The following is a 15,006-nucleotide window of genomic DNA, read 5'->3' as shown; positions in this document are numbered from 1 at the left end:
ACTTCCCAGGATGCTATGGGGCAAGTCAGATGCTTTAAATGTACAGTGTGAATCATCAGCTCTGATCATCGGTTTCGGGTTGGCGGAGTAGAAAGTATATTTAGTGGGGGGGGGAGGCAAGTTTTAAATAATAATAATAATAAATTTTTATTTATATCCCGCCCTCCCCAGCCGAAGCCGGGCTCAGGGCGGCTAACAACAATCAAATAATCAAACAATCAAATAAACCAACATTCTAAAAATATTTCATTATAAAAATTAATTAAAATCAAGTTGATGGCAACCATTAAGCAAAACTCTGTGCAGGTTGCCAGAGGAGGGAGTCAGGCTGCGCCCTGACCAAAGGCCTGGTGGAACAACTTTGTCTTGCAGGCCCTGCGGAAAGATGTCAGGTCCCGCAGGGCCCTAGTCTCTTGTGACAGAGCGTTCCACCAGATTGGAGCCGCAGCCGAGAAGGCCCTGGCTCTAGTTGAGGCCAGCCTAACCTCTCTGAGGCCTGGGACCTTCAGGATGTTTTTATTTGCAGACCGTAGGTTTCTTTGTGGGGCATACCAGGAGAGGCGGTCCCGTAGGTACGAGAAGCAACCATTTCAAGGGCTCAAAAACAGTTACAAAACTAAGGGACTGAGAGGGCTAATTAATTCAGGCAACCTTGTAAAATCCGGTGAAGAATTTTAATAACCAGTCTGAAAAGTTTAATGGTTGAGGTTGTTAGCTTTTACCCCCTGGAAGAGCTCCTGCACATTTAACAGCTGCTGGACTCAGAAAAGTTTCTAAGAGGTGCAACTTGTTCCTACCACTTATCTTCATGCCACGAAAATGTTTCCTTCTAAGTGTTTGCTTGCTTGCTTGTTCAGAAGCTATTAACAGCACAGGAGCCCTGTGAGGGAAAATTTGGTCACCATGCTTCTCAAATGTCATCAGCAAAGGTTGCCAAATTTTTTCCTGGCTGCGCTCTTGTGTCTTTAACATGACCAGCAGAAACTTAGTAAGCAAAGCTCCTCCAGCATGATAGCTAGACTAATCCAGAATGCAGCAGCTAGACTGGAGACTGGTAGCAGCTGCTGGAACCATATAGCACCGGTCCTGAAAGACCTACATTGACTCCCAGTAAGTTTCTGAGCACAATTCCTGGTGGATAGAAGCTTTGTGGCTTGAGGCTTGAGGGAGCATTAACAGTGACTTCCCAGAAAATCTCAGGGATCCGCTTGGGGTATAAGGGTTTAGGCAGTTCCTGAGATATCCTGGACCCAAATTGTTAAGAGCCTTGTAAATTAATACAAGGACCTTGAACCTGGTCTGGTAGCATATGAGCAACCAGTGAAATCTTTTGAGCGCTGGAAGGGATGTGCTGGCGATAGTCTGTCCCCATTGGCAATCTAGCAGCAGTGTTTTGCACAAACTAGAGCCTCCGGATCAGGCCCAAGGGTAAACCCGCATTTATGAATCACTTCCTATGATGCATCACAAAATGATTTGCAATGCAATCTATATGTATAAAACAATTATATATATATATATCAAAGCAACTGAAACAATTGCAAACACACCCCAGTTAAAAAAACAGTTACCAGACCCTCCTATTTTCCAGGGACAGTCCCTGATTTACAGAAACCATCCCGGTTTCTGATTTGACCCCAGAATGTCCCACTTTTCCTTGGGATGTCTGTATTTTCATTGGAGAAATGTTGGAAGGTATGGAGTTATGTGTTCCTCCCCCCAATCCAAGGAGATAAAGTAACTATAACACCTTGAGAAGACATCTGAAGGCAGTCCTGTAGGGGGGAGTTATTTAATGCTTAATGTTTTATTATGTTTTTATATGCGTTGGAAACCGCCCAGATATTATGAGCAGGGTATAAATGTTGTTGTTGTTGTTGTTGTTATGGAATCGGGTGTCCTTATTTTCATCGGAGAAATGTTGGAGGGTACAAGTTACTTCCCGGTTTGGATTTTGGCCTTTCCAAAATCCAAAGTCGGGAACTGTTTGCCTCATCTGTTAAGCCCGCCCTAGCTGGGCCAAGATAAGCTGCAAAGGCATTTTGAAGGAAACGGAACAAAAGGCCTCTCTCACCTTTCTGGATAAGCGCACAGCCCAGATAAAGAGCGACCAGCTTGTTCACTGGTCTCTCTAGCTTCACACGCTACAGTGGCTTGATTTGGTTCAGAAAGGGCAGATAAGCTTTATCACTGGCTCACGGCTGCTTTATCAAGCTACAGTTAGGCATGGTTAGAAGCAGGAGGTGGGCGGAAGCAAGGAGGGACATTGTCTGCCCTACGCAAGATAGGATACTACTGGGTTTTGCTAGTGGATCATGTTTCAGTTTCTCCATGCTGCTGACTAAGCAAGCTGGGCTCAATGAAATCCCCTCTTCCACGCAGCTATTCAAGGCGCAGAAACATAGGAGGCCTCCAAATGCTGAGTCAAAGCCTTGGTCTAGCCAGCTCAGTGTTGCCTACACCAGTGGTTTTCAACCAGGGAGCCATGGCACCCTGGGGTGCCTTGAATGATGGTCAGGGGTGCTGTGGGCAACACTGGCCTCTGGCTTCCTTCCTTCCTTCTTTCCTTCCTTCCTTCCTTCCTTCCTTCCTTCCCTCCCTCCCTCCCTCCTCTGATGTGCCCTCTCTCGTCTCTGCCTCCCAAAGGCTTGCACAGCTGTTCGTTGCAGCAGCCCTGGCTACAAGCTCCCCAGGAGAATGGTGCCTCTGCAGCAGGCCAGGGGGTGCTTCCCAGGCCCCTGTGGGGCAGTGTGAGGGGGCACCACTCTTTGGGGCAGGGGAGGCAGCTCAAAGACCAGGGGCGGCTGCCCAGAGGACTCCCAAGGAGAGGGGAGAAGAGAGGAGTCTGAGGGAAAACTCTGCAAGGGAGGGTATTTGAAAAAGGGTGAGAGGCTGCCAGCTCTGCAGGCAAGGGGTGACATAGCTGGGCTCCTGATCCCCACAGGGGTGCCACAGAAAGAAGGTACTTGGTCAAAGGAGCCGTGGACTCAAAAACCTCTGGTCTACACTGATTGGCAGCAGCTCCCCAGGAATGAAGACTGGTGTCCTCTCTTAGCCATACCTGGAGACGTCAGGAACTAAACCTGGGACCTTTCTGCATACAATGTGGATGCTTTTTGCTGGTTCAGATCAACCCACATTAAGCAAGCTAGTCTTGCTGCAATCTCCTCTTCAGCACAACAATTAAAGTCAGCTAGCCGCCTTGCAATGAGTCAGACCCATTGTAGAGTTGCAAGTGTAATAAACGGAAATCTGCCCTTATTCTCTTATGGGGTACACAAGAGCCCTTGTAGAGTCCTTTGTTGGTTCTCCATCAGTCAGAGAAAAATAACAGAGGCCAACCAGAGAATACTGAGAAGCAAAGCAGCTAGTAAGCCTGATCTTTATTGAACTGTTCCAACAGGGTGCCCCCTTCACACGCAGGAGGAGGAGGACCCAGAACCCAGGTGTGTCCGCCTTTATAAAGACATTTTAAATTGCTCACCCTGGAGTCCAAGACCACCCCCAGAAACACCATACCTACATCACAGAAAGGGCAGTCTACAACAGAAATCTGAGTACATTGTTTATCTCCTGTCATTGTTTATCTCCTGTCTGGCAGGTTACCTGTTAATGCTTACTTGATTGGATACCCTGAGGAGCCCGGCCAGTCATTTGTAATGATGAATACTTAGTTCCTGAGCCAGGTCACAGGCTCACACCCTATTCATATCTTAAATGTGCCCTTGTGAGGAAAGAGACAATGGGGAGGTTTCCCACTTTGAACTTGCAGAGAAATATTTGAGGTCAATTTGTTCAGGACTTTCTTTTCTGTGGGGTTTCAGACATGTGGCTTGTTTGCTTGTTTGTTTGTTTGTTTGCTTGGTACATTTATTACATATCTAAGACCTTAAAATTCTTATAACACAAGGGACCCCCCAGGGTCAGAAACTCTTTTCGTCAGAAACCTTCTTCCTAATGTTTAGACAGGCAGGAGCTCTGCAGAATTTTAGTCTGGTGTCTTTTCCTTCAGCGCTCCCAGGTGATGGTGGGGATTGAACAAGGATTCCCAGGACATCCTGCACACAAAGCGGATGCTCTAACCAGTGAGCTACAGGAAGGGTGCTTCTTTTTAAGCACCTGTCCACCATTGCTATTGTCTGCAACATGTCTCCTTGAATGGGACTAGCTGCACGCAAATGGCATCCTGCACCAAGAAAAACCCCGGTTGGTGCAATCATTGACGGTGCTACAAGGAGAGTCCCTTCTCTCTATTTCTGAAGTTCGTGAATGAATGAGAATAGGGAAGCCACAGGCCACTTGCACACCTATAGAGCAATAGCCCACCCTGGTGGCGTTAGGAGAGAACTGCAGCTAAAGGAATTCGGGATGCTTCCTTAGGGCTAAGGACCATCTTAGTTTCCGAAGCGACGGGATGCGAACGCTAACATTTTCCTCGAGGGGAAAATTTCACGCAGTGCAAAGAAGCACAGCTAGCAGCACTGTGCGAAGCTTGTCGCTGCCGTTTGTCTTTTATTAGATCGGAATATATGCTGAGCCTTGGCCGAAGAGGTTGCATCATTTGGGACTGTCTAGTTTCCAGAAAAGGAGAGTTAGCAAAGGTAAAGGTACCCCTGACCATTAAGTCTAGTTGTGGACGACTCTGGGGATGTGTGCTCATCTCCCTCTATAAGCCAAGGGAGCTGGCGTTTGTCCGCAGACAGCTTCCAGGTCTTGTGGCCAGCATGACTAAGCCGCTTCTGGCGAACCAGATCAGCGCACGGAAATGCCGTTTACCTTCCTGCCGGAGCGGTACCTATTTATCTACTTGCACTTTAATGTGCTTTCGAACTGCTAGGTTGGCAGGAGCAGGGACCGAACAACGGGAGCTCACCCCGTCGCGGGGATTCGAACCACCGACCTTCTGATTGGCAAGCCCTAGGCTCTGTGGTTTAGACCACAGCACCACCCGCGTCCCAAAAGGAGAGTTAAGAGGTGACATAGAATCATACAGTTGGAAGGGACCCCCAAAGGTCATCAAGTCCAACCCTGCTGCAATGCATAGAAGCTTATCATTTTATAGCATGGGGAAAGTGAATAGAGAGGGGGTTTCTCTCTCTCTCTCTCTCTCTCTCTCTCTCTCAACTCTAGAACTCAGGGGCATTGAATGAAGCTGAACATTGCAAGATTCGGGACAGATAAAAACAAGTGCTTCTTCATGCAGTGCAGAGTTAAACTGTGGAACTCACTGCCACAGGAGGCAGTGACTGCAGCCAACTTGGGTGGCTTTAAACTAGACAAATTCATAGTGGGAAAAGCTCTCAGTGGCTACTTGCCACAATGGCTATGCTCTGCCTCCACAGTCAAGAGGCAGTAATTCTTCTGCATACCCATTGCTGAACAGGAGGGGAGAATGCTCTTTCCTTATCCCCTGCTTTCATGGCCCCCACAGGCCGCTGTTTTGCAGCTGTGAGAACCGAATGTTGGACAGGCTTGTCCATTGGCCTGATCCAGCTATCTCTTTTATTGTGGTTGTGCTCATAACTCAGTGAGGTGGGTTAGGCTTAGAGGCAGCAACTGGCCCAAGGTGACGCAGTGAGCTTCACGGCTGAAAGTGGGGTTTCAAACCCTGGGCTCGCACCACCAATGACACATTGGCTCCCAATTGTGCCTATGTGTGCAGAAAAGGCACATAGGGTGCAACCCTAGAGCAAAACGGTGCACGTTGTGTTACTTTCACATACGAAATGTTCTGAACTGGTTATGGCAGCCCTGTTTAAAGTAGGATCAGCCTTTGCCAATGTGGAGCCCTCCAGATCTTTGGGGGTACGGCTCTGTCTTGCCAAATGCAAGACGGCTCTTTTAAAATTAGATTCAGAAGCAATACAAACGCAAGTGGGTGAGAAGATTTCAGATTTTATTATGAACAGCAAGTAAAATATACATTACCAAGCAGCACTTCAATTTGCCAAGGGGAAGCCCTGGAGACGTGGTGAGGTGACCACCAGGTAGCCTTCTTTTGCACAGCTCTGTGGCCAACAGACTGTGCGCGAACTCCCAGCCCCTGTATTCAAAACTAGGTATTTTATAGATGCTGGTCCCTGCTGGGGCTGAGCTACTCTACATCAAAGACCTTTTTTTTTTCAAGGGATGGAGAAAGCAATAAAACATAGATGGCCAGAGTCAGGAAGAGATAACCAGACAGGAAGAGTTGGCCATGTCAGATCACTATCTCCTCAAAATTACAATAATCTTCCGGAATAATTATCCCATACAGCTCCCATCATTCCCAGCCAACACATACTTCCTAGGGCTCATGGGAGTTGTAGTCCAAACTGTTATGTACTGAAGTTCTCACCCTGGACCAGCAGGGGGACACTGTAGATAGTTTTCACTCAGGTTCACATATGCAAATAAGGGATTGAAAGTGACGTTCCGTGATTGGATAGTTACAGAAAATGGTTACTGTTGCATTCTAGTGGAGCTCTGTATAAGCAGGCTGGCTGAACCCTTCAGTTCAGTTCTGTTCTGGCCTGTGAATAAACAAGAGCTGTTTGAAGAATCGCTGTGTCGTCTGATATGTTCACCCACAACTTAACACAAACCATCTGGAGAATACCAGGTTGGTGCACGCTGGTATACAACACTGAAACCTTCAGCAAAGGTTTTTTTCTCTTGCGGGAGAGCAAACCGAATGCAAGGAATTATTAGCATGGAGAAGGAAAATCCCAAAGAGGACATTCCCTCCATTTCCTTTATGTAAGAAACATGTGGTCAGCTTTGTTTGGCCAGCAATTGTGGAATGGAGCCTGTTGCCACCCCCCCCCAGCTGCTAATGAGCTACAACCAATATTTTAAGACCCACCCTAATTTTTTTAAAAAAGTAATTTTTTTTATTAAAGGATTTTCATAGTTAACAAGGGTACATATGGCGTCTGTTTTCAGAGGATAGAGACTTTTCTACAGGCCGGCTACATTCGGTGTGAGACACCTGCTGCCATAGACTTTTGTTTTAGCTGGCTTGAATGCCATCTTTCTAAATCCCTGTAACCTGCATTGGGACCTCGTGGTGAAGACCAGTTAAGAAATCCGATGGAACAATAGCAGCTCCTTCCATCACCCCTGACTGGTAAGCTGGCTGGGGCTGAATGGAGGTTGTCCAATACATAAGTGGAGGGCCATGGGATCCCGTCGCCCCTTGGAATATGGCTCTGGCCACTCAGAAAGGCCATTGCAGAGCTAGGAAATATGTAGACCAGATCGGGGAGGCGGATAAGCTTTGCTAGATGAAAAGGCTCCCTTGCTTCAAACTTGGATAGAGTAAAAGTGTGTGCGTTGGGATCTGTCTAAAGTGCACCCTTGGGCGGGGGTAAAGGCAAACCGCTGGAGTGTTACAGCACCTGCTGTGGCTGCAGAGACTGATACAGGAGAGACATGATTTGTTGCAGCTGGGGCAGAGTGAGGCGTCCAGTTTTGCCGCTGCAGAATCGCCATGGCGTTTCTTCTCTCTGAGCTCCTCCCAGCAGTCATTCCTCCTCTGGTCACTGCTGCAGATGCACAACCTGACTGCCTGTCTCCAGGCCATGTGGTGTAACCCAGCAAGATCTGGAGGGACAAAGCTGACTGTTTTAGAACGGAAACGCTTCCTTATTTGCTTTGTTTTGAAAGTTCCTTTTTTGGGTGCCTGTGTACAATGGCTGCACCTCCATCATCATCATCATTTCTCCCCCCCCCTGCCCAAACCACAAACACAACCTTATCCTTTATTTGCATCATTTATTTTATTAGTTTTTAAAAGCTGTATAAAAAAAGATAAGAGGCGTTTGCTTTTTTTAAAAAAAGGCAAAATTTGTTGTATCAATGGTGCGTAAAAACAAGCTGCAGGTACCATATTTACAAAATCATTTTCATTCCATAAATTACAAAGCTCCCGATTGTTATTTACAGAATACATAATATATATCTAAATATATATATTATCTGTCATTTTATCAGCAACAACAAGAATAATACTTTCCCCAACAAGAAGTAGGTCCAGTCAAGTGCCAACAATCCTTCAGTAGTATTAATAATAGTAAGAACAATAATAATAACTTGATAATAATAACAATAACAACTTGATAAGAGCATCTCTTGAGGTAGATAAGTATTATTATTGCAGCTGTGTGTATTCCCAGGAGAAAAGACGCAAGGCAGTACGGCATGTATTTATATTTATATAAATATATATACGTGCGCATGGATTCAAACTGTGCGATCCTAGGCATGTCTACTTAGAATTAAGTCCTGCTGGATTGAACTGGACTTACTGCCAAGTATATGCACGTAGGATCACAGCTGGGATGTATCTCAGCGCTTACAAAAACAAAACACCTATAATTTCTAGACCTTAAGTCAGAGAAGGGTAACCTGTGGCCATTCAGACGCTGCTAGACTCAACCCCAACCTCCTCACCACCACCACTGGGCATGCTGGGAGTCCAAAGAAAAGGTCAGCTGAAGGGCTACAGGCTCCCCCAGCCTTGCCTTAAGTAGCAGAAGAGCTGGAAATGTAGGCGAGAGATGCCTGGATGCATTGCAGAAGCTGGGGGTGGCAGCAAAAGGAGACCTGAGCAGCAACAGCAAGCGAATGAGGCTTTAGCAGAGGGTGGGAGGACCCTGCAGCCCTCTGGGTCACATAAGCCTCCCCCCCCCCGCCAGTGCAGCCCAAGGGCTGGGGGGGGAGGCTGAAGGGAGCTGGAGCATGGCAACATCTGTAGGATCACAGGTCCCCCCCACCTCTGCTCTAATGCTATTTGGACCTCTGCCTTGCTGCAGACAGAGCGCATTTGCACGCAATGGCATGTTTTCCCATAAAAGTGCAATAGGGGGTCAGGAGCTCTCCTGTCCCTCTCATTCAAAGCAGCAGAAGCAGCGTTTGGTTCTAAAGTGCAGGATAAACACACAGCGCCTACAGAAAACCTCTTTGAGAAAAGCCACTGAGAATTAGGAACTCGCGGGTCCTTTGCCCCACCGCTTCACATTTCTCTCTCTATAAAGAGCTGAAAACACACACACTCACACTATATATATATATATATATAAATATATATTTTACACTCACCTTACCCTGCTCTAACCACTGGCAAACACAGCCCGTCCATTCTGGAAGGGCTTAATCAGACAAACTGGAATGCTACAGTTGTTCAACACCATAGAAACAAGGTCAGCCCAACCCAGCCCCTCTCAAGGAACCTCTCCAGACTCAAGGAGGAGTCTTAGGAGCCAGGTGTCCTTCGTGAAGGGATACTACGGTTTCCCACCCCCACCCCCAAAAAAACCCCACAACCACCCCCAGGCTCTGCCCAGTCTTCAGGGTTTGGATGCTCGCTTCGTGAGCCGTTTCAACATGTTGGGGTTGGGTCTCTGGAGAACCGGCATCGTCGGCTGAACGTAATAGTAAGTTACAGGGAAGTAGCTGAACACTGTGCCTTGTGGGTGCGGGATCCAAAGGGGAGATGGCGTTCGGTAGCGATGGGGCTCCTGGAAAAGGGGGGAGAGAGAGGTCAGAATAGGACTTCTTAAATACGCAACATATTGGTGTAGTTTATTAACGCTTGGGCACAAGATAAACGACCTCAGCACAAAACAAAACAGAGACGATATAACACCTGTCCTGAAAGACCTACATTGGCTAGCAGTATGTTTCCGAGCACAATTCAGACAGCCAGGGTCATCCCCCTAGACTGGTTGCATGTAAGGCAGGTGGGTGGGTCATTTGAGCTTGGTAGGCCAGTGCCCCCTTTGCGCTAATCCAAAATGCAGCAGCTGGACTGGTGACTGGGAGTGACTGCTGAGACCACATAACACTGGTCCTGAAAGACCTGCACTGGCTCCCAGTACATTTCCGAGCACAATTCAAAGTGTTGGTGTTGACCTTTAAAGCCCTAAATGGCCTCGGCCCAGTATACCTGAAGGAGCATCTCCACCTCCATCATTCAACCCAAGAATTCCCTCATCATTCAGCCCAAGATTCCCTCCCTGCAAGAAGTGGAAGTTACAGGGAACCAGGCAGAGGGCCTTCTCAGTAGTGGCACCTGCCCTGTGGAACGCCCTCCCATCAGATGTCAAGGAAATAAACAACTATTTGAATTTTAGAAGACATCTGTTTAGGGAGGTTTTTAATGTTTGATGTTTTATTGCGTTTTTAATATTTTGTTGGAAGCCGCCCAGAGCGGCTGAGGAAACCCAGACAGATGGGCGGGTTGTAAATAATAAATTATTTATTATTTTTATTATTATAGTACAAAACACTGCATAAAATTACATTGCTGCCTAGAAGCAAACACACAGTACAGAACCAGATTCCCAGCCTCTCTCCTATCAGCTTACGTGTTTGGGGAGATTTGCTCCCCCGGCTTTAATCTGCGATGTCTTTGCTGCAGAACGCCTGCCGGAACTCTCATCCTCTGAGGACGACGCACACTCAGAAGGCGACTCCGAAGGAGACTCGGAGTGATAGTCAGACGTCTCAGACTCAGGCGTTGCTTTGCCACTGCTGCTGCTACTGCTACTGCTTCTCTCCACTTTCTTCTCCTTCTCCTTCCTCTTCTCCTTCATCTCCTCATCATCCTTCACTGTGAAGGGGCGGCTGTTTTCGCCAAGCCTGGGGTGGGGGGGAAGGAAGGTAGGGATCAGCGCTTTCCCTCTATTTACACTCACAAGCTTCCATTGGAAGGAAGACAGGCAGTTTTTTTCTTAAATGTTTTATTTTGCAAGCAGAGAACAGTTCCAATGATGGCTTGGTTTTTTTTAATGAAAAATGCAAGGTGAATCGAGAAAGCTCGAATGTGGATCCAGTGAATGGGGACATTTGTTTTAATCACACGTTATAGAAAACAATGAATGCCATAAAGTATTAGATCGAATATTATGTTAAACAGAATGTCCTTAATCCTGTATTTAGACAATGCTGTGCTTTAGAGAAACATAATCTGAATCCTGAAATGCTGTTCAAGCAGAAGTAAGATTTGTATCAATCTTACTTTTGTAATGTGGTTGGGGGGTATGAAAATAAAGAAGGAAATGAAAATCCATTTACTGTATGCTCCGGGTGATAAGTTATATGAGCTTCTACATAACTTTAAGAACTGAAAAATATGATGAGCTAAATGAATCGCAAGCTTTAAAACTGCTCTTACAAGTTGCTCTATTCATCTGAAGGATGGGGTGCTTCAAAGAAATTATTGGGTTGAACAAGAATTGTTGGTGCTCAATTAAAAATCAACTCTTAGCATAAGAACTTTACACAACACGAAGGGGAATCCCTCTTTCAAAGGGTGCTTTCCATTATAACTCACCTATGGGGGTTGTTGCTTTTTTAAAGGGACGGTTCCGTCGAATGCACTCACCTGCAAGAAACCTCGCCAGGATCAATCCAGATTGTAATTTCGCCTTTCAGCGTCAAGGCCGAGTAATCGAGACCACTCTCCATACAAGCTTTCAGGATGGCATCATCTTTGGTATACTGCCTGTTGATTCGGATGCACCTGCGAGGAGGAAGCGGAGATGATGCAGAAAGGGCTTAGATTTAGAACGAGATATGGTGATCAGGCACAGCAGGTAAACTTACATTCCCATAATGGGGAGAACCACCCGGACACCCCCAAGAAAATTAGCATGGTTTGCTCTTATTCATTTCCTCTAAAGAGCTTGGCGGGGTGGCATCTGCAGTCTCCCCCCACCCCGATCCTCACTAATCTGTGATGTAGCTTTGTCAGAAACTGAAGAGACCTTTAAGTCTACTTAAGAGAGGCAAACAAGCTATTTATACATATTCAAGGTTGCCAGCACTTCCATTTTCACATTTTGAATACAATCATTTCCTGGGCTGTTGAATTAGCATTTTGAATGCATTTTTGTAAACACAATGGGGGGAAACCCTAGAACCACGAAATCATGCAATACACATAGACCACAATCCCTTTCACCTTACAATTCTAAATATTTTATATCTATAAAAATATGCATAATTATTTAACAGGTATACCTCTATCTATGGCATCTTACAAATACTTATTATTATTAGACTTATTGTTTTTATTGCACAATTTAAACTTCAGAATTAAGAACTGTAGGTTGCCTACTCGTTGCGCCCTTTGCACCTGTCTGCCCAGAATCTACGGCCAAATCAATTTTGCTGGGTGAATCTAACATTTCTACTTTTGCTGGGTGACTCGAACATTTGTTCTCTACACGTGCGCAAAGTCAGAAATTAATTGCCACTAAGCTCAGCAGGATTTACTTGAAATGAACATGCTCTGCCACTCGGGTACTCTGTGTACACAGCAATTTGTTATATTATAAAACAGGGACTGCCAGGTAATAATCTGTAGTACAACAAGCTCCAGACAGAGTCCTTGCAAACAAAGCTTCCAGCTGACCTGCAGGCTGGTGACACAGGCGTAGCAGCAGCCAACTGGTTTGTAAACCGCAGTTCTCTATCAGCTACACAAATAGCCTTGAGAGGTACAATACAGTTATTTTGCAGCTAGCTCTGCAAACAGCTGCCGCCATAAAGAGGCATCCAATCGTTGCCTCATCCTCGACAAACAGACAGACAAGAGGCGAGGGTGAGTAACAATGTCTGGGATCTCGAGACAGAGCAAGGAACATAACCGCAGCTCTGAGTCTATTTCTTCCCCTTTCTCCTTTAAATGTGAAATGTATTTATCCAAGTAGCTAGCCCTCATGGTTCCGGAGCAGAACACAAGTTATTGGCAAAAAGCACAAGCTCTTTTTATCCCTTTCTTTAAGGCAATGAGAATCAGAAGCAGCTGTGTATTGTTTATTTACTCACATAGCACCAAAGTCCCTGCCCCGAGGAGCTTACAATCTAACCTTCAGCCCTAATAAGGAGCTTGCGGTCCTCTAGATACTGCTGAGCCTGCAACTCCCATTATCCATGACCTCTGACCATGCTAGCCGAGGCTGATGAGGAGCTTGTAGTCCTAAACTATTCTACAGCTTCCCCCCACCCTGATCTCGGAGGAAGAAAACTAAGAGGAGGAAGGAAGCCAAAAAGGGCAAACAGAGGGAGAATGTGCCTTATTTCCATTACAAGTTCTTAAATTTTGTCACAGTGGTGTGGCAGCCACCGAGCTGTATGAAGTGTAGACTCTTTCACCCAATGTAATGTGTGAACAAGCCTGTTGGCATTCAGAAAGGGAGTTGATTTAGTGAATTTCTATGCCGCACTCCATTCAAATGAATCCCAAATCGGCATTTCCAAAACAATTTAAAATCAGCACCTAAAAACAGCAGGCCACAAATGTTGACATTTTGTAATAACACGGTATTTGGTAACAACGTGAATGTCAACTTAACCGAAAGGTGGGGGGATCTGTTTGCTGAAAGCTCTTCCATCAGTTGACAGTATTCCAATTTTAGTTCATAAAAAAAAAATCAACTTCCTTGCTTACCTGTAAGCCTGCCCTTTGCAGGGTTTCTCTGGGTACCAATGGTCCTTGTAGCGCTCGCACAGGATCGTGGCCAGGCTCTCCCTGAAACGCTCCACCTTCTCCTCCTCCAGCTTCCGGTCGCGATCCATCACGCGGGAGATGAACCAGACTGCTTTTTCCACTTCCTCCTTCATCTTGGGCCCTTCGCTGTGTACGTCCTGGGGGAGAAAAGAAGAAATCCCATTCAGCAAATGAGCCCTACAAAGAAAGCAGCCAAGGGCTCCAGTGTAGGAAGCGGGGAAACTCTCTAAAAAGTCACTTTGTGCCAAAAGAAGTGGCCCTTCAATTTGCAAGGAACAGATTCGAGAGAGAGAGCTGTGTTCCTGCACAGCACGAGGAAACTCTTTGTTCTAAAAGCTTGCAACACCAGGACCACAAAATAGTGACTCGGGCCTATGAAGCAGAAGTGAATCACCGAGGCAGAGCTTGCAAGGCTGTTACATCAGGGCTCCTGCCAGTCCCATACCAATTCAGCTGAGTAGGCAACCTTTTTGACAAAACACTGGCTCCAGGACTTTTGGACAAGGTGGTGCTGCAGTGGGCTGCCTTGTGGCCATCTAGGACTCTCTAGCTCGCTACTATTCACACAACCCATCCATCCTTGGGTCAAGGAGGAGGATGAGAATTACAACACAGCCAAAAGGGCATTTGGGAGGGGGGTGAATGCTTGTGGGTCAACACCCTTATCAATAACAAACATGTCTCTTAACTATAGCACTCCCCTATGCCCTAGAGGAAAGGGGTCAAAAACTAAGTCCCTTATCCTTTTTAAAAAGGGGGAGGGGGAGCCTTCTTAGTTAAGGAGAACCATGAATAAGGTGAGTGAGAAGGCCCACCCAGCGTCAGAAACTCAGGTGTATCATCTAATCACCAAATGGCACCACGTGGAGATCTCTGAATGCCAGGCTGGTGTCTGACATCTGGCCGGCCCCTCCAGCTTTCTTCAGAAGAAGCTTATTTATTTCATTTACATCCTGCTTTTTTCTCCAAGCAATACATTGTTCACCCACCTCCTCAATTAATCCCAACAACGACCCTGTGAGGTAGGTTAAGGGGCTGTAACTGGCCCAAGGACAGCCAAGTGAGCTTCATGGCAGAGTCCGGGGATTTGAACCCTGGCCTTACAAGTCCTACACTGTGACCCTGGCTTCCTAGGGTACTTCTACTATAGGGCAAGCTCTATAAATTAAGCAGGTTAAGAAATATGAGGAAGGCAAAACATCACTTTAGAGAAGGATCTTAGATATTTTCCTTGAAGTTTGAATTTGTCTTGTTCTGAATTGTTTTATTTGATGGCTTAAAGGGTTGTAAACTGCTTGAGAGTTTTCCTTTAAAATATAGAGCCGTATAGATGATGATAATGAAGAACAAGAAAAGTAAAGTAAAGCCAGGAGGAGGAGAAGATTATTCACAGGGAGAAGTGGAAATGGCCCCTAGACATTCCATTTTGGTGACTGTAACCTAGGTTTTTAAAGCAGCATTTGCCAAAGCTACCTGCCCTACATTCTGCTAGTTCTCTCGATTGATGC

General features: G+C 46.1%; 1 protein-coding gene and 1 long non-coding RNA gene across 2 annotated transcripts; one reads left to right on the top strand and one right to left on the bottom strand.

Moving 5' to 3' along the window:
- Positions 1-7,741: 7,741 nt before the first annotated feature.
- LOC310768967 (uncharacterized protein) lies at positions 7,742-13,611 on the bottom strand (the record flags this gene model as incomplete). Its single annotated transcript, XM_083627963.1, has 4 exons — positions 7,742-9,500; positions 10,350-10,623; positions 11,369-11,506; positions 13,439-13,611. 4 exons carry the CDS (start codon positions 13,609-13,611, stop codon positions 9,330-9,332), a joined length of 756 nt encoding a protein of 251 aa, XP_083484089.1. The 3' UTR covers positions 7,742-9,329.
- On the top strand, positions 9,280-13,677 carry LOC310769173. The gene is made up of 3 exons (XR_014551484.1): positions 9,280-9,416; positions 11,344-11,579; positions 13,549-13,677. It is a non-coding gene; the product is annotated as an uncharacterized lncRNA (long non-coding RNA).
- Positions 13,678-15,006: the final 1,329 nt, after the last annotated feature.

The sequence above is a fragment of the Podarcis filfolensis genome, assembly GCF_964270895.1.
Source record: "Podarcis filfolensis genome assembly, chromosome: 8".
Lineage (NCBI taxonomy): Eukaryota > Metazoa > Chordata > Lepidosauria > Squamata > Lacertidae > Podarcis > Podarcis filfolensis.
The sequence above is the reverse complement of the archived record's forward strand: the minus strand, read 5'-3'. Positions and strand labels throughout refer to the sequence as shown.